The sequence below is a fragment of the Aspergillus sydowii genome (assembly GCF_001890705.1).
Source record: "Aspergillus sydowii CBS 593.65 unplaced genomic scaffold ASPSYscaffold_12, whole genome shotgun sequence".
Classification (NCBI taxonomy): Eukaryota; Fungi; Ascomycota; class Eurotiomycetes; order Eurotiales; family Aspergillaceae; genus Aspergillus; species Aspergillus sydowii.
Window position 1 is genome coordinate 542,503 of NW_024467870.1, and position 18,857 is coordinate 561,359.

The window sequence follows — 18,857 nt, forward strand, 5'->3', positions numbered from 1 at the left end:
TCAGAGCGGGGTTCTCAGACCTTCCTCACAAGCGCATATCTCAGCCACATAGCACCATGACGAGCTGTGACTTGAACGAGTCAGAAACATGATTAAATCTGTCGCGGAATCGTTTCCGGTAGATCAACTGAGCGGGGGAAGAGGTCGAAATCCGACTTGTCATCCCTGTTTGATGTTGAGAATGAGCTTTCATTATGAGAGTTCCGACTCCTGGTACGGAGTACGTGTCGTAGAATTAGGCAAGTTGCTACCGAGCAATCAATTTGATGCCCTGCAAGTTTATCCCAGGCAGGCCGTACGCCATTAGGGTGCATAAATGATGAAGACCACGGTTTACACACGCATTATGTTTGAGCCCTTTTCTAGTGTACGGTGACCCGCGACAAACGATCAATGTTGGATTGATCATGCTTGGAAATTTAAAGCATGTCCCGGCAATCCTGCCAAGCCGGTATCGGAGTCGTTCGCGCATTGCTGAAATATGAAATAATGAAATTCTGGAACACCTGAGAGTCCATCGTGGGCGTCTGGATCCGAGGTCAAGAAGGACAGCGCGTGCACACATCGTCCATTGTCCAATCCCAATATTCTATAACCAGGACAGGATATTGCAGAATCCGCTCAACGTCTGAGAGATGTCAAAAGGTGTGTGATCTGGGCGATGATTTGCGGTCAATATCTCGATCTACTTTTTAGCGTCGCCTCTTTCTAAATTAAATCAAGCCTCAAGCCATTCTGGGTCTAGGCAGACCTCGGTGGAACCAACGCCAACCCCCCGGTCAACAATAATCCCCATCTGATTTTGAGGCAATCACCAAGGTGAGCTGAAGGGATGAAATTCTCTGGAAGGTTGGAATGCTTCCGTTGGTTACCGATATCCAATCATTAGACGGTAAATTGACGCAGGAAAAGCAAAGAAAAAGGGCAAACCTTGCACATAGCCCCGACCAAGGGAGGGTCATGTTCAACCTGTCTTCGCAGATCCTTCCGGAGTGAACGCAGGCTGAGTTCCGTCTTCCAACTGGTGGCTGAAGGGAACTAGCATGGGGGCCGGCCTAAATTAATTTACTGCGCGGCTCGTTTTGGTTCCTTTGACTGCGAAGTGCGAACCCGGTTGACGGGCCCGCGGAAAGTGTACAAATCTCCGCCAGGATCGGCCGTGATCAACCAAAAGTTGAAAGAAAGGAGCGAGACCATGAGGCACCGGGGAACAGTTATGACCAAGACCCCGGGTCGTCTGACTATCTCGATTTAGATTGAAGTCACAGGCCTTGCTGAGCTCCGCTTGAGTCGGGTCTATGGATGCGACATGTGTGTAGAGAATGAGAATGGTCATATGGTATGTGGTGAGGAGCCGGACATCCTCAATTGCTTCAAGTCGAGAGCATTCTGGGCCTGGCTTTCTGCAGGGTTGGAAAGTTGGGACACCCCTGCTTTGGGCGGTGGGTCATACCCACTTTTAAGGAGAATTGTTCCTCTGAGCAATTGAGCATGCATCGTGGGAAGATAGATTCGTTCATGGCGTCAGTCGAGAACGGTTTTCGCGGCGGTCGGCCACAGGATGAGGCGAGGGGGGAATTGCTTGCGATAGCGAGCTTTGACCGGGTTCTGAAGCTAGCCAGGAAGTGTCATGAAGATCGTGGGGGCTGAGGAAGTGGAGAGTCCGAGAGTGGAGGGAACTGAAGCTGCAGGAATAATGACGGAAGGAAAGTTGGGAAGATGAAGCTCGATTTTGGTTCCGCTGGATTGTGGAAAGCGACAAAGTCAAACTGACTGACTGGAGATCGTCTCTCTTCCACTTTCTCGTGTCTCAAGTCTCAAGTCTCAACGAACTCAGCTTCGTATCTTGTTTCTCTTTCGGCCCGTACTTTTTGTCCCCCTCGCTCGTTCGTGGGTTCCAGAACTCAGTTTGATGCAGGACCAGCTTTATTTCCCACACAGACCCTCACGATCTGCACGCCAAAAGGGATCCAGCACCACAGCCCTGGGTAGGCACTGCGCGCCGGTTTCAAGATCTGCCTGTGAAATTGTGCGATCAACCGATCCTTTGTGGATCCGGTAAAATCATGCTTATTCTTGTTTCGTCGGCGCGCTCTCAATTGGTAAGGGAGCTCCAGTCCAGACCAGGCACCTTGTTGGCGGTTGCTAATGGAGGAGCGCTCACCCAAAGTTAACAACGACACTATTGCATGTCTTCTCCGTCCCCGAAAGCTTTTACCCACCTGGCTGGCCCACTAGAGATATATCATTTATAGTTGAGCCTGGGGACCTCCAAGTTTCATTCCGAATGGCTGCGATCGGTTTTCGATTCCTATTATTACACCGTCGCTTCCTCAGTCTCCCGAAACTACACACAACTCCAGTAGGACTTTTGGATACGGCGCCCACAACCTTGCAAGTCTAGTACACATCCTGACGATTATTTCCTCCGGTGATTTTCAAATCATAATTGAATTTTCCCTCGTTGCTCCACTCACCAATGGACCGAGAATAATCGGGTACTTGCATCGTCAGTTGCTATCCGATAAAGACAATTCCCATGCAGACGGCCCTGCTCCTGGCCTGGACTCGTACAGTTGCCGGGATACCTGTTGTTGAACAGCTGTTTTGAGTGAATGTACCCGTTAATCCTTGATCTCTTCGTTCTCCGGCCACGTCTGAAGCTCGCCCTATTTATACCTACTATGGAGCCCCAGTCCAACACACTCATCTTCCACGACAACTTTTCCTTCGCTCAAATCCTCTGAACCAACTCTTCTTTGACACATTGTACGAGAGGGTTTCCTTTCTTTGCCCCTCGTTTTCGGAAGCTTCCCGCAAGACCAATCTTCATCCACCGTGTTTCACCTCCCTTACTCAAGGTTCTAGAAGTCCTGGCCAGCTGTTTTGTCCAAAGTTCTCGGATCAAGGTGATCATCCGTACTTGCAACACCCTGTCGAAACTTCTGGTAATCACGAAGCTTCTCTGAACCCTATATCTGCACGAGGTATTTAGACATTGGAAACCAGTCAAAACAGGGCCGCGAACTAGATGCTAACCATACTAGGTACCTGATTTAGGATAGCGTTAACAATGGCCAATCAGTGTTCTGGCCATGTCTTTGCCATTGTGCAGGCCACGAACGGCAATATCCTTACCTGGCGATGCTCTGACTGCAACTCCGGGCCTTTTGTTGCTATCTGGCGCTGCAAGATCTGTGGCCACTGCCGCTGTAATGCTTGCCACACCGCTAAAGCATAAGTAACAGTTACATTTCGGCTGTTACCCGGTTTAACGTCCCTTACGACTTGGTATGAGAAACAATATGCCTTGTCTTCTTTCATTTTCGGCAGAGCGCTCTTGTGTACTTCCAGACAACGAGCTGACTTGTTATACTGTTGTATTGTCTAGATTTCGACAGTTGCCACAAACCCCTCTAGTCACTGCAGCACCTGCAACGATTCCCATAGCATCAGCCCGCGACATCTGAATTTGCTTTTCTTTCTTCGTTCAAAACCCAGTTTCAAAAATGTTCCTTTGAATCTCACCTCATATTTCATGGCCTTTGGACGAATAAGCTTTCATTCAAGCTGCCATCTATGGCCAATCATTTAATCGGATTGAAGATCGCAACCCATTTGAAGTCAGGCTTACCTTGGTCCTAGCCAATATGACAACGGTCCCGGAATTGGTACTTTGGCTGGCCTCAACCAAATATTGCCCGTTCAATGGTTTGCCTGCTTTCTATGGCACTCGATCTAATTTATTCACTTCCATATATCTTTTGAGGGCTTATTAACCATTTTAATGGAGCACTACCTAACGGCCGAACCTATGCTATGCCCATGAAACTCGTTTTCTGTTGCGGACGACGCATTGCGATGGTGTTCAAGGATCGGAAGCAAAAGCAAAGTTTATTCTTTTTCCATTTGATCTTGATTTTCCATTTGATTCTGTCGAATATCCTTGTCTCCTTCCACTCTGCGTCCAGCTTACTTTGCATGTGTGATTGGTGGATCAAATTGTGCCCTTTATTGCATCTTATTGTGAAGCGTGGATTGTGATACCTATCCATAGATTAATTGTAATTCCTCTTTACGTTTTGGATAGAAAAATTCAACCTTACTGCGGCGACGCAGCTGATACCAACCAACCACTCCCAGTACGAAATTAATTCCCATGTCCCACGGCTCATCCAGAAGCAGTGGTGTTCCGATGCCGCTCCCCCACTGCGTCAGCATGCTCGAATCTCGCCTCACTTATTTCTTCAGTTCGGTCCCTCTGTGCCACTGCTATGGCATGGGCGGCATGGCATGACCGCGCACCTGACCAGTTCCACTGTACGACTCTACTAAGTTGCACACTGCGCAGTCACTGCCCTAGGCGAGAACGAGAAACCTTACTCAGACAAGTTCCAATTTAACCTCACCTCCTCGCCGTATCTCGTCTCTTTAACCACCCTATCGTGCGCTGCGTATCTTCCGTTCGTCCGTTATAAACTCTGATTTCAACGGATCGAATCTCTACCATACATAGTCTCGAGGATTCTTACCCTACCAATGAACTCAACATAATAGAAGCCAGACTGGCTTAGCCTAGACTAGGTAAGGGCCAGAGCTAGAGCTCCAACATACTAATTTCTTTAATAGTTTCTAGAAGCTTCCTAGCGCACGGTGCTAAAATGAATGTCATTGTGCTCCACCGGCTGTGTCTGCGCTTCGGTTAGCACCAAAGTAGACTAGGTAGGTATGCTAGGTATGGTATAACCATGGTTGGACATGATAGCACCATGCAGAGTGCGTGTGATACCAATGACGATTTTCTTATTTTCGGCCAATACGGAACTGCGCCTTGGGAGGAGTAAGAATTAATCGTGATAGGGCATATATGATAAAAACTCGAATTGAAATGGAGTTGGTTGGCTGGACTTGTCTGGGCCTTGGTTTGGTGCGTGAGGGTGACTTTAGTTCGGTTCCAACCTTCCAAGCAATTAGATGATACTAGGCTCGTTTTTTAGCGAGGGGTAGAGGGAGAGCTTGATCGGCTACCAGGTGTTGGTATAACTCCACCTTTTGAGACATGACGGTGGATTTAAATGCGTGCCTGTATTTGTATGTTTCAAGTACAACAATCAATTCCCAAAGATTCTAGGTAAAACGTTTAAGTGTAGAAATATTTGGGTATTAATCCAACTGGGGCAACTCAAAAAAGGTGAATGTTGGCAGAATATGAATGAAGCGGAAAATGAATCCGGATTCGTGAGTTGCGTGAGATATTAGGTGTAAATACTCTGTTAGTGGAGATTGTGAGTACGCGGAAGAACAGAAGTTAGAAAATGTGAGAACGTACTTCCGTAATTTGGTTGACCTGCAGACCTGGCTCCGCCATTTCCGCATCCTTCAGGAAGTCTAAAGGCATCCAGACGAGATGTCCTTTGATTTTATCGAGCTTCTCTCGGACTTCCTTGACCGGCATGTAGGGATCGAAGAGGTGCCCAAGCTTACACCCGTCCTTGGGCCTATACGAGTCATATTGTTCGAAGGTTTTGATATTGTCATCGGGGTCTGTGCGGAAGAGCTGTCGGTAGATGTCGGTGTTTACGCTAGCTTGGCCTGTCCATGTCTTCCAGAGTTCATCGTTCAATGGGTCGGTGACGAAGTCATTCTCCGGACCCTCGAGAATCTCATTCATGCAGACTGTAGGAGGCTGGGCATTCGGATGCTTGGATGCATCATAGTCCTGTGCCGGGAGCAAGCCAAGATGCTCTCTCCACAATTGTCGTCGAAGGGTCGCTGCAAGGCGCGCTGCCTTATAAGGTTTTCCGTCCATTGTGCTGTTGATGAAATCTTGGTCCTCGACAACGATGGCGAGCTCGCTGTCGTGGTATCCAAGTTGGGACTGAGAACATTAGTTTGCATGTTTTTTTCTGAAGCGGTCAGAAAGAGTCCCTTACTCGATCGTTGATATTGGCACTGCCGCAGATTGCCACCCTATCATCCACAATGCACACCTTGCCGTGTACGTAAAGCTCTTCCTGAACGAAGTTCTCCTTCTCCGATTCAGGATCACCCTCCCAAATCTCGTCTGACATTTTGCCGCCGTTAAGCATAACTACGTGGGAAACGTTATCTTTGTTGGCGGCGGGGTGTCCTTTGCGAGCTTCATTTCGTTCCTCGTATTTCTGTAGCCTGGCGATTCGCTCTTCTTTCTCCTTCTCCGCATCTCCATAGTTGACTTCGTTCTTGTCGCCTTCCTTACCGATGGCCGGATGGATACTATCGCTCGTAAGAGTTTCTGCCACTCCACGCTGGATATCATGATATGTTACTCCGGCCTCATTTTCCAACTCTACAAGGGCAGGAGTTTTGTTGATTCGATCAAACGCCCGCAAATTGAAGACGAAGATATGCTCTGTAGTTGATCAGCTAAGTATTGATTGCATGGAGTTCAATTTGTGACTCACGTGTGGGATCAACTCCCTGAGCTGATATCTGACCGTAGATGGAGTGCTCTCCTCGGTTGATCGACTTATACTGGTAGTCCATTATAGCCCGAGTCCCAGTCGCTTCGTTCTGTCGAAGGTCTCCGGCAAATCCGGGAATTGCGGGGATGACGATAATTACTCTAAACTTTCTTCCTTCTTTGCCTGCTCGGACGCAAGCATCGACGATAGAGCGTCCAATTGTGTTGAGAATGGGCTGCTGCTGGTCGCCAGTGGCAGTGACTAGGATTAGTTAGCTTGGCCGCACTGAGACATCGGTCAACCACAAAATGCTTACTGAAAAACTGATTTTCAATGTAGACAAAATGCTCAGCTTTGCTGATGATCTCCTTGTAAGCATTCTGGATGCTGTGCTCGACCAAGATACCGCTGCTCCAGTCAGCACTACTTCGAACAATTTGTGCTCCAACGGAGCCCTGCTTGCCACGTAGCTTGGTGCTCAGAGGCGAGTAGGGGTGCTGCACGTAGTCACCGACTGGGTATTTGGGACGTTGAACGGCAACAAGGTCTTCATCATCTCCAGTGCGACCTTCAAGAAGAAGCCAATCAACGCCTGCGTCTCGCTTATACTTGTCACGCTTGATGAAGTTCCACCGGAGGACAAAGTGTTCAGCAATGTCATAGACGGAATCACCAATCAAACCCATAGCGACATCATGCCATGGCATTCGGCCGTATTCTGCTTTACTGATCTCATTTGACTGCCAGTCCCCTACGCTTTGGAAGTCCATGATCCGGTTGTTGTTGAATTCTTGCCCGGGAAAGACTTCTGCTCTTAGGTTTGAGGGATGCACGTCCGCCAGTGGATGTTGGTGTGCGTCCCACCTGCCGAAGCATAGGTCAATACCTCCGATGAAAGCCAAGTTGTAGTCGATAACGATAAATTTCTCGTGATGGGCCTTTGACTGTTAGCTCCGGACATGACCGAGCCTTGGGCGACTAGACACAGCTTACCCAGTATAGCGTCATGTCGGCCGCGTTTTCGAAAATATTATGGTCTGGGTGGCGAAGGACTTTGATGTTCCCATGTCCAGGGCTTCCCTCGGGGCAAAGTGCCCGCAAGGCGTGCTTTGTATGAGCAGAGTTACACGTCAACGCTTGGTTCACCTACTCTTGAGTTAGCAGTTGCCGGCGATACTTTACTCGAGATAACGAACCTCCTTGTATACGATCACATAGATCTTCACACCGGCCTCTGCCTTACGCTTAAGGACCTGATCCAATCGCCATTCTTGCGTTGTGAGAGCAGGCCTGCGAAGGAACAGTTCTGGCGAAAGCCACCAGTCCTCGATATAGATGACCTCCTTTGCTTGCTCCAAAGCTATGGAAACAGCCCAGAGGTAGTCGAGCGCATCGACATACCATTTGACTCTGTTTCCCTCTCGAATTGGCGCAAAGGACCCAAAACGGTGAGACTCGCTGATTGCGGTTCTCTTCCTGTCGGTTTCCTGCTCATGCTCTTCATCGTGACGGTGGTTCGGGTTTACAATGTTGAAGAACTTGCCGACTCTGTGCTTTAGGTGGTGTGCCTTCTCATCGATATGGGTGTCTGTGTTCATGTGCTCGACGTTAGCAATCTGATATCCTGGCACCAGCAATTCTATGATTGTTGACCTTTGAGGTGATCCCCAAGGCTATGGATCTTATCCTTGAAATTCTCCATGGTGACACTGGCGGTAGGGAATGCAGCGCTAGGGTGCTAGTTGTTGATCAATTGACGAAGTAACCCAATTCCGAGGAGCAGCACATCCAGCCGAGCAGAAGTGAATAAAGGGAGCGTGGGTGAGGGGCGGGAATGGTACGGTAAATAGGCCGTCCTACCGCCTTGTCGAGTCTGTCTCTTGATCACCGTGAGGGGCGCTGGGAGTGACGTCTTGTGCCGCCCCGCGTCATCGCCAATCTCTCCACTCCAGGGCAGCTCCTCACCCCCCCTGGTCGATGAAAAGCCCCTGCTCTTCGTTCATTCGACGACCGGAAGCCTGTCTTTCCCCATCTTGGCATCTTTTCCTGGTTTGACGCAGTTCATCGTAGGGCTGCTGCTGACCCCAATTGGTGAGAGTCTCCCCGAGGCAGCTTGTGCCTGGATTCCTGGAAGGTCGGAAGCCTCCACCAGCACAAGACTTGAAATTCTCCACGTCAAGGAACACCTGGCTAATCAGATGCGCATCCAGCCACGATCTTTCAATCCAGAATCACAGATGCGATCCTGCTCTATTTCCGAGCGACCATTCCTGCCCCTCGTTCTCGAAATAGCCAACCCGCTTGTATGTGACACCATGGGCGCAGCTCGCAATATTTACAAAGACGGCGTGGACTTCGCATCTCTCGCACTCCAATCTCCCGATTTCGCTAAGTTGTCCGTACAACCTGACACCCGACCAAGGAATTCCGTGACTAAAATTAGAATAGCCTGAAACCAAATAACCAATTGGACTTCACAGACCCCGATGCTGTTAGGTAAATGGCGATAATGCACGGTTTCGGGTCGGCTCCTCGACTGACTATTGGCTCCTAGACAACTCACTGTCAGCCTTCTCAAGCGAGACTTTGGTCTGAAAGTTGAAGTCCCAGAGGGCCGACTGTGCCCACCAGTACGTTCAAAGCTTGATCCACTACAGGTATGGTGACTAACGCGGTTACTACATTAGGTGCCGAACAGGTGAATTAGCCTCATGAATATCTGAATTGTGCCTGCGCTCACAGCATTAGATTGAACTATGTCATATGGTTGCAAGATCTCTTAGACACAACAGGAGATGAATATCGAGATGGCTATGACCCCGACAGGGTTGTCACAGGCCTTGATATGTATGTCCCAAGCACTTCCTCTAAGACGCGTCTAATTTGAAAAGTGGAACAGGATGTTGCAGCATATACCCTCTTCTAGGGGTCACAATGAGGCCTGGCTGGAATTTCATTGCGTCTGGTGAGATGGTGTATCCACCACATAGCTCTGCGCCTTGCTAACCGATTAAGATATTGACGATGAAAATATCAGAACCTCCAAACATACAATTAAGGCTAACGAGTTGGAATCACGCATTCGAACCGTGAAGACATGCCCGAGTGATGATCTTATTCCACTGGACACCGTTGGTGTTGAAAGGTATCGCCATTCATTCTTGCTCTCATCCCAGACTAACGGCTCGAAGGCTCGACTTTACGATGTGCAACCCCCCATTCTACTCGTCTCAAGACGAGATGTTAGCTTCTGCTGAGGAGAAAGAGAGGCCTCCATTCTCGGTATGGAGCCCAACTTGAACACGAATGAACAAGTGTTAAAACATCAGAACTAGGCATGCACCGGCGCGGAGATCGAAATGGTAACTCCTGGAGGGGAAATATCTCATGTTAGCCGAGTGATCACGGAGAGTATACAGCTCAAAGAACGAGTCCTCTGGTATACATCAATGCTTGGGAAGCTTAGCAGCGTTTCCGTGCTAGTTGAGAAGCTTATAGAATTGGGTAACCATAATTACGCCGTGACGGAATTTGTTCAGGGAAACAAAACCAAGAGGTGGGCAATCGCTTGGTCATGGACAGATCTCCGCCCAACTGTGGTATGGCTTAGCTTAATCTCCCTGCCGACTAAGTGAGCCCTAACATCATTACAGAGCGTCGCACGCGGCATACCCGGTTTTCCTAAACATCTTCTCCCTTTCCCATCAGAATACACCTTTGAGCTGCCCGATAGCTCCATCGACAAGGTAGGCAGCATTGCAGATACAGAACTATCATCCCTTCACGTCCACTGGGTGTGGCGCAAAAACCTAGCAATGGGTGTCGGGTTCGCCCCAGAAAACGTCTGGTCTCGCCAATACAGGCGGAAGATGAAGATGTCTAACTCGGAGGAGAATCCAGAGGTTGATGAAGATAAGGCGGCGCTTGGATTCAAGATGCAATTGAAGGTGGACCCGGTTGAGGACAAGCTTGTCCGAGCCGTAGTTCGATGGCTTAAGGGGACAGATTCCGTTCTATTTGAGAGCTTCTGTGGGATGATTAAGAGGAAACTGGAGGGGCGATAGCTAGGAAATCAAGCAACCATGTAATATGAGCCCCAAAAACAACAACAACAACAACAACAATCAGCCAGCCAGCCAAATCAAACGGTCACCATGGCCCATCCTTTCAACCTCAATTTCTTCAGATATTTCTCTACCTCCCCCCAACCTCACTCTGCAACTCTCTCAACCTTTCCCACCCTTCCGTGTCCTCCCAGTATTCCTTGCCTTTGCCCATAATCCCTCGAACCGCACTCCTCGCCTTAAATCTCCAATCTTTAGCAACAAGTTCCGCCTCATCGCCAGTGACTGCATCCTCCCTATCCAGCGGGCCGTATTTTGCATACCCATTGCGCACCAGCCTCTCCGTTGCAGTAACAATATCCGTCCACCTCTTCTCATCGCCCATCTGGAACGCACCTTGCGACGCGGAAGCAACAGTCGCACGCCAGGCCTTTTCATGCGCCTCCAAAGCCTTAGACGGGCGTTCACGGAAGCGCTCGACGGTTGAGACGAGGAGCCAGAGCGGCGCAGAGTGGGTTATCAGGGGGATGACGGAGTTTTCGATAAGTGAGAGGATCGAGCCGGCGATTGTACCGCTGCGGATGACGGGCTCTGGCTTTGTGTCTGATTTCTGGCCCTCGGTTGGTGTCGAATCAGGGTTCGGCTGGATGAGAAGGTCATTGTAATCGTATGCGGTGACGAGGTGGTCGACTAGCATTCCGAGGATCGGGATGTCGATTGACTTTTCGCCAGACTTTGGGCCTAGGAGTTCAATGACTTTGCGCTGGGCGGCTATGACGTCGCGGTAAGGAGTAAATGGGGGAGGGATCGAAGCTGCGACGGTGAGGAGGTTATCCCAGATGCGGGCGTCGGTGTTTTTGAGTTGTGCAGCGCGGTGAAGGGCTGCAATGGCTTCGCGTTTGCGCTTATGAGGATCTTCCGGTGCCCTTTGAGGTTCTTCGGATTCTTCCTCATCCTCGGCTAGCTCGCGTGGTTCTTTTTGAAGTGGTCGTTCTTGGGTATCATCGGATTCAGAGGGTTTGGAAGTTCGGAGCATAGCTGCGGCGAGGTTACTCCACGCTTCCGCATCGGTGTCTTCAAGTTGGACGGTTCTTGTGAAGGATCCGATTGCTTCATCCCAGCGATGAAGCTCGAGTTGGACGCAGCCGAGGGCGAACCAGGCGCCGTGGTTGAGGCGATTGATGTGCAGACTCTTTTTGTAGGCTTCGGCGGCATTTTCAAGAGCGGGAGGCTGCAGGGTGAGGAAGTGGCGGGCTAAAGAGCGCTGAGCGCGTGCGTATCGGTGGTTCGAGACTTTCCAAGCACGGTCGTACAGGGTTGGGTCACTTTGGAGGTCACCGAGAATGCAGAATAAACGGGGAGCGTCGGCAGGAAGAGGAGACAGTTCTGGCCCCTCGAACTGTTCATTCTCATCGTCTGGGTTTTGACCTGTTGGCTCGTAGAGTTGTCTACGGACGGTGATCCTGGCCTTATCTTCTTTATCCGTCGCAGCGTAACAGAGCGCGACTTCGGCCCACAATTGCAAGCGTTCGTAGATTTCCAGAGCGGTTCGAAGACCTCCAAGATTAACCCATCGGTTGGCCAGCTCAGATTCGAGATCCCAACGCGTGGAGAAGCTCAGTAGCCAGATGTACTTGAGTCGATCTGCAGCCGATGCAGACTCCTCTCTCTCGGGTCTTGGGAGGAAAGTTGATGGCTCTTGCTGAGTTTCAGTTGTTTGAGTATCTGGCGTAGCCGTGTCCGCCAAGACCTGGTCGACGACAGCTTGCATCTGTAAAACAGCTCTCTCCACGGTTCTGGATCTGTACCCTTCAATCCGGCTCCGCAGCAGCAAACCCTGCGTGTAGATCTGCCAGTTTGAGCTGCCACCATCAAGAACACGGGTAGCATAAGGCGCAGTCTCCTCTCGAGTAAGCCCATCCTCGGGCCTAGTATTAGTGATTGCGGCCGCAAATGAAAGAAGGATAGCGGAGTCAATAGGGTCAAGCATTGGCTGCTCTCCGGGGTCAAGAGACGCCAACGCAGGCGGAAGTGCAGACTCCTCTTGCACAGTCACAGCTTTCTCCTGAGACTCCTTCCTCTCGGATTTGGTGAAAGAGATAGACTCCAAGAGTGTATCGTCATTGAGGTCCAATTTCTTCGGCGCAGATACGTCACCGTTAGCATTATCCGAGCCTTCAGTCTTACCGGTGTTACTTCCATCGTCCGCGCTCTTCGCCAGTATGACAAGCTGACTGATATCCCTGTTCTGGAACTTCGTCCGTTTCCCAAGTCTTCCAGTAAGCGCAAACTCGAACTTTCGCTCCGCAGCAGCGCTCTCGAGATCGGTTCTTGCCTTAGCATCGAAGCCGTGGTGAATGTGGACTGTGGCACGTTCCAACAAGAACTTGCCCTTATCTAAAGTAGAAGACTTGTCATCCAACAAACTCTCACTGACGACATCCAAATCATTGTATACAGCATCCTGAAGCGTGCTCGTAATCTCGGATAGCATCTTCTGGTGCAGGAAATTGACACGCATCCGTATAGTCCTGGCCACTAGCGGGCCATCTCTAATAAGGACATCCGCATCGACCAGGATAGCTTTCGCAACAGCAAAGAGCTCCACACACGGGGTGAGCTTATAAGCCGCCTCTCCATCGACAGAGAGGTCCCGAATGATTCTATTGCGAACCGCACGGAGCGTGGTGGGGTTCGACCGTAAAATTGAGGGCACGATAACATCCGCGGAATTGAACTCCAGCGGCGGACCAGTGACATTTGTTTGGAGAAATGCGAAAAGGGCGGCGAGACCGACGTGCAACAATTGGGACCTCTGCTGCTCAGAGTTTAGGCCATCGATAGGTGCGGCAACCACTGCTTTTGTTTTTTCCGACACAAATTCGGTGTATGATATCTCCCCCCTGGATACGCGCTCGAGAGACCCGTCATCTGTAGAGGCGTGTCCCAATACCGCTTTTGCGAGTGGAAGTTCGAGCACTGGTGCTATTTGCCCATCTTCCAGGCGTATCGGATCATATTGGTTTTTTAGCGATGACTCGCTGAATAGGGTGTTCAGCGATGCGGGGTTGTTCGGGGTCGAGGAATCGGCCATATTGGAATATCTGTCGGCCTAAAGCGAGCTTTTCTTGGATCAGCAAGGGCAAATCAACGCGATGCTGGACACCGCGATTTGGCGGAGCACAGTACCGGTGCAGGGAGGGGTTGTGATGGGTCTCGGAATGTTGTATTAGCACGCAACAATTCAGCGGCTCATACTGGGAAATCGGGAAGAGCTGAAGGACACGGAGAGATAGTTTAATTTCTGCAGTACAAAGACTGACTAAAAGCCAGAAGAAAGAGTGACTGGATGGAAGAGAATTGAACCATGAGCAACCCCGCCGTCCTTTTTTCCGCCGCAACTTTTTCTTGCGGCCTTATCGATAAGGCAGAGTTTCCAGGTAGTTCCACCGTCGCCGTCGCCGTGGCATTAAGACTGGAAGGTAGTTGCCCGACGAGTATGTACATGCACAGCCTTATCCGCATCTGCGATTTCCCAGCAATACAATAGCATTCATCACGCACCACTCCAAGAGGGTGGAAACAGAAAAGAAGAAGGACTGCGAATAGCTTTACAGCAACGGCAATTGTCATATAGACTCGCCCTTACCTCAACGGAAAAAGGCTGTTCATCACCACCAATAGTCTGGTTCAACCTACATCCAGGGGGTATTAAAACACGAAACCTTGTGGCTCTCACCTTGGTCAGGGGCGTGAGTAAACTGTGTACTGGACGGCGCGGCCGCGGAGTGTTGGTCTCTTGGGTGTGCGCACCCAACGCAATGCACAGATCTTCTAAGCGGTTCATGCCTGCTAGTGTTGCGCATATTTCCAACCACGATGTCTGAATACCGCAATCTACCGTGTCACCCCGGAAGGCGTTCAACTGAAGGGACAAGAACCGGAGCGACCTCAACCGATGAGGGGCGATAGCTTTCGGTAAAAGGAGAAACGTGTGGTGGTCCTCCAGAAGCAGGGTATTCATGGTGTATAGTAGAGCGACGCTCTCGGAATACCTAGGCTTCAGTCAACTTTGCTCTTTCGTCACGACAGGGGAGGACTGACACTCTACGACAGCTAGAGAGCAAGGGTAGAAATTTATCCCGACGTGGAGGGTCCCTATGAGAGCGCCGCTGAACGCTGCCATCTCTTGCAATAGGAGGAAGCTGGCAGTACTCGTGCGAGAAGTTACTAGGGGATGTCCAAAGTTCTTCCTTTGGTTTGGTGCAAGGTCTACTGCACAGCCTTCGATCGGTGCGCCAAACATGTAGTCTAAAAGGTGATATAAGAACCTCCTGGTAAACCATCTCGCGAAGTTCCAGGGGTAATTTGAAGAACACAGATAGTGCCTGGGTATTCGTGGACGGGCCCTGGTGCTTGGGTGTGTTTACCACGCGCAAAGGTAGTGTTAATGCACGACGTCTTGAAATCGGGACAGGGGGTCTAGAAGGCCGTTCACGATGCCGGGTTTTGAGGTTTTGCGGGCGCATAAACTTGTAACCTTGACGAATGCCCCAATCGGTCCACGCTATGACAAGGAGGGGCGGGATGGCCAGCAGAAGGATGATGAAGTAGAATGCTTCTTTGATGGCGTGTCGTACTTTTTCCATGTTCTCAGTGCGGACGTGATACTTGTTTTCAGAGTTACTGTCAGTGGCGGATGACGAAGGCTAGGAGAGGAATGCTCGATTAACCCACGAGACAGCGATACAAGGACAGAGCTGCCGTCTAAATAGGACCCGGGTATAGCGTTTTGGCAGTGATGTAAGTGACGAGTAGCTGTGTGACATCCAAGCCTCATATGGTAGCCGATACAAACAGCTGAGAGATGTTCCTTCACTGGTGGACTTTCAGTACTGCCCCTCGATTTTTAGGAGCCATCCGATAAGGTTAACGGCTTCCCGTTCCATACAGAGAGATAATTAATCACTTCGGGCACAGTAACACCTGATCGCTACATACTAGGGTTGCGATATGGTTGTTGTCTTGGCCACATGAAACATCAGGAGAGCCGACCCAGAAAGTAAATTAGCGAGGACGAGCAATCGCGGGGCCAGTAGTGTGGTTGACATGATGTTAAGTTGAATAATTAGAATTCATTAAGTGCCGTCAGGGTATCCAGTAAATACCGACATAAATACATGAACATGAATGGAAAAAAGTTAAACAAACCAAAACACCCGATCCGAGTTGAACAACGCTTCGTAGCAAAGTCATCGTATATGTGAGTAGAATAGGAATGTGCTGATGCCACCGGCTGGAGCGGTAGCCTGCTGAGGGCAGATCGTATGTAATTGCGCAAACACTTTTACGCTTCATCAGAATATACAAGGATATCACCAGTCCTGGCCGCGATCTCTCATTAAGATCTCGATGGCCTCGTCTTCGGGGACCGGGTTGTCGTTAATCTCCTTGACACATTGCGTCAGCCCCTCAGCAGCTTCATCCACCTGCTCGGCCGACCAGCCTGTGCAAGCCATGACCATCCGACGGTAGTTTTGACCAAGTACCACATTTTTGGATTTGAGACTCTCAACTTCGTCCACAGTTTCCTTATTAAACGCCCGATAACAATCTACCCTTTGCTGGAGAACCTCAGGAGATGGCAATTTGCGAAGGTATGCAACCTGGGCTTCGGAAAAGCCAGACGTAGCGTCAAATGTCTCAGGAAAGAGAGTTTCGAACTCAACAATTTCAACCCCGGATTCCTTATCCGCATCACCGAGCGATACCGGCTTCGATAGGTCGACTGCATCCGCGGATATCCCTTTGAGGACCACAAGAAGCTCCGCCGAGGACTTCTCCAGATTCTTTAACCGCCTGCTCGTTTCTGTCTTCTCGATAGACATGCGTTTCAATTCATCCAATTGTTTCTGCTCTATTTGTCGAGCCTTTGCTGACTCCCGAATCTTTGCATGCCAGTGATCGAATTTCTCTTGCTTCGAGGTTAAATTTGACGCCAAGTCTTTATCAAACGACCCTAATGTTTCCTGGATAACAGCAGTGACTTGTGCCGTTGTTGCTAAAAGGCAGTCAGTAAGCTGAAGTGTGTGAGGAGATAGCAGCAACACTTACCATCAAGAATTTCTTTCCGTGTCTTTGCTAATTGATCGGCAAATGTATCATTTCGACCCCCTGCTTGTTGGGAGCTGCCATCTACCATATCCACGCCAACGCCATAATCAGCCGGGCGAAGGCCGGTGTGGTTAGGAATGTGAGGATCTGCACCAACTTCCAACAGCTGTGGGACAAGGACAGATCGCGCGCGGCCCGCTAGGTTGAGTGCCGTATCCCCCTGGTCATCGCGAAGATTCACAATTTCTGAAATGAATCGTCCCAAGGTAATGACCTCGGTAGGAAGTGGCGTGCCTGGCTGGCTTGCAGTGCCATTCAGCCCTTGTTGATTAAGTGATGTACCACCATGGCGAACGATAAATTCAAGCAATGCTTCGAGATAGTGTTTTGCTGACACATGACCCCCATGCCCGGTAGCCGCCATCACTGCAATGTGGTGCAAAATCGTCCGCCCACTTCGGTCAACCACGTCAATCGTTGGGGCTAGAACTTGTAGCAGACGAGGAAAGCTCCTGTAGTCAAGATTGTTCCGGGTGCCGACAGCTTTCTGCAGAGCTGTCTCACCTGCTCCGTTAAGCCGGGAGATGCTAACACCCTTTTTGACAAGCGCATGAACGAGTGGCATACGAGCAAGCATAGCCGCCCAGTGCAGTGCATTGTTCCTATACTCGTCAAGTGGGACTTCCAAATCCTCACCTGATAGTTGAAGTAACGCCGGATGAGTAGAGAAATCCTTGGTCATCTTATCCAAAAACAGAGTCATGATCAACTTCATCTTCTGGAACCTTTCGGGCGTGGTGGCCGGAGGAAGAGGATCATGGCCAATCCTGTTATCATCCATAATAGGATTTAATGGCTCCATGTCCTGGTAGAATGAATCATTAGGCTCAGTAGGGGTGGGTTCATTCATTGACATAGACGCGACATCAACAGGAAAATTGAACGGCTGCGATGAACGAATGCGCTTGCGCGGCGGCTCCATTGATTCATCCTGGTCGAAGCTCATGGCGTCTTGCGCTGTATAGCGGCCATTCACCGGAATATTACTCCCGAAGCCGCTGTCGGATGCAATACTGTAAGTGCTGTGTTGGCTTCCGAAAGGTGGTTGTGCCTCTTGACTGCCCATCTGCTGTGGCGGTTTCCGTATAACACTAGATCGTCTGCTATCGCCGCCTCTCCCGGCGGGAGATTCAAACCGGGCCTTGCTAATGGCATTGACTGCGGTAGCAGCGGTACGCGAAATATTCTGAAAGAAAGTTCCCTGCTGGGGCTGGGGCCCGCCCCGGCTGTCCATGCCGCTATATAGCCGCTTCCTTTGCGCTGCCATTGCTTGCTCCTTCGTTGGGGTGTCCAAAGAGTCAGGACCAGAAGCCGTAGTACCGTTAGGGTTCATATCATATTCCAAAAGGGGCCTCAACAACTCTTCAACGTGATATTCGCGACACAGCTCCACGCCCCTTTGGTAATTCACCCATGTTCCCTGGTATTTACCATAGCCTCCTTGAACCTTTTCATGTTCACCAGCTGCGATTTCCTTTTCTAGAGTCTTTGTCCTTCGCGCCTTGACCACGCCAGCAACCTTGAGAATTTGGGTAGCGTTCAGCCAGGAATCAGAGCGTCGCTTCATCACAGCGACTCCATTCACTTCCATCTCATATACTGAAACATTGGAATAAACAGCCTACAAGCCAGATCACATCGATGTCAGTACATTAAAACGGAAGAAGACAGTAAACGAGCGAAGGGATGAACAGACTCTGTAAATCTGAGGCTTGAATTCCTCGTGATACATTATTGTTCCATAACCATTCATATCCTCAAACCCATTAAAACTAGCCCGCGTGCCGTTCGGAATGCCGTTCGGATAATTGAACGACATGGCCGATTGTTGAGAGCTCTTCGGGGGAGGAGTAGCACGCGGTGTTGAAGCGACGGACTGTGAAGCATTGAAGGAGCCCAGCTGCGATTGTGAAAAAGACATGCCATTCGCCGACCCTATACTGCCTTGAGAATAGGACATGGAGAGACTCGGGCGTGCTTGATGGTGATTGTTGGTAGCCATCCTGTCGAGGGTTCCCAACCGGGATCGTCCACCGCACCGATAGAGTTGGGAAACTTGTCTAGGGATTAGCGGATTCAACAATGTTGGATTACCAACAATGGCATGATCCGTTTGGAAATACAGCAAATAGGGCAGGTATAGAACAAGGTAACACTGGGCAGAGAAAAATAGACG

General features: G+C 50.0%; 6 protein-coding genes across 6 annotated transcripts; 1 reads left to right on the forward strand and 5 right to left on the reverse strand.

The window, feature by feature from the left end:
- Nucleotides 1–5,308: 5,308 nt before the first annotated feature.
- On the reverse strand, nt 5,309–8,145 carry pldA (putative phospholipase PldA; the record flags this gene model as incomplete). The annotated part of the gene is made up of 7 exons (XM_040842779.1): nt 5,309–5,878; nt 5,934–6,391; nt 6,444–6,704; nt 6,760–7,381; nt 7,437–7,589; nt 7,640–8,031; nt 8,097–8,145. 7 exons carry the CDS (start codon nt 8,143–8,145, stop codon nt 5,309–5,311), a joined length of 2,505 nt encoding a protein of 834 aa, XP_040698927.1.
- Nucleotides 8,146–8,758: 613 nt separating this feature from the next.
- On the forward strand, nt 8,759–10,507 carry ASPSYDRAFT_93145 (DUF890 domain protein; the record flags this gene model as incomplete). The annotated part of the gene is made up of 10 exons (XM_040852788.1): nt 8,759–8,838; nt 8,892–8,939; nt 8,998–9,073; nt 9,131–9,141; nt 9,192–9,290; nt 9,335–9,408; nt 9,459–9,588; nt 9,635–9,725; nt 9,779–10,042; nt 10,097–10,507. 10 exons carry the CDS (start codon nt 8,759–8,761, stop codon nt 10,505–10,507), a joined length of 1,284 nt encoding a protein of 427 aa, XP_040698928.1.
- Nucleotides 10,416–13,935, reverse strand: ASPSYDRAFT_445738 (tetratricopeptide repeat protein). Its single transcript, XM_040846872.1, has 2 exons — nt 13,697–13,935; nt 10,416–13,629 (listed from the first exon to the last, which is right to left on the reverse strand). The coding sequence occupies exon 2, from the start codon at nt 13,599–13,601 to the stop codon at nt 10,638–10,640; it is 2,964 nt and encodes a 987-aa protein (XP_040698929.1). The 5' UTR covers nt 13,602–13,629; nt 13,697–13,935; the 3' UTR covers nt 10,416–10,637.
- Nucleotides 13,936–13,959: 24 nt separating this feature from the next.
- ASPSYDRAFT_49291 (uncharacterized protein) lies at nt 13,960–14,549 on the reverse strand. Its single transcript, XM_040847803.1, has one exon. The coding sequence runs from the start codon at nt 14,529–14,531 to the stop codon at nt 14,064–14,066; it is 468 nt and encodes a 155-aa protein (XP_040698930.1). The 5' UTR covers nt 14,532–14,549; the 3' UTR covers nt 13,960–14,063.
- ASPSYDRAFT_49292 (uncharacterized protein) lies at nt 14,491–15,487 on the reverse strand. The gene has a single exon (XM_040847804.1). It carries the CDS (start codon nt 15,154–15,156, stop codon nt 14,563–14,565), a length of 594 nt encoding a protein of 197 aa, XP_040698931.1. The 5' UTR covers nt 15,157–15,487; the 3' UTR covers nt 14,491–14,562.
- A 395-nt stretch (nt 15,488–15,882) lies between these two features.
- ASPSYDRAFT_60870 (putative APSES transcription factor (MbpA)) lies at nt 15,883–18,683 on the reverse strand (the record flags this gene model as incomplete). The annotated part of the gene is made up of 3 exons (XM_040849912.1): nt 15,883–16,568; nt 16,622–18,302; nt 18,378–18,683. The coding sequence occupies 3 exons, from the start codon at nt 18,681–18,683 to the stop codon at nt 15,883–15,885; spliced, it is 2,673 nt and encodes an 890-aa protein (XP_040698932.1).
- Nucleotides 18,684–18,857: the final 174 nt, after the last annotated feature.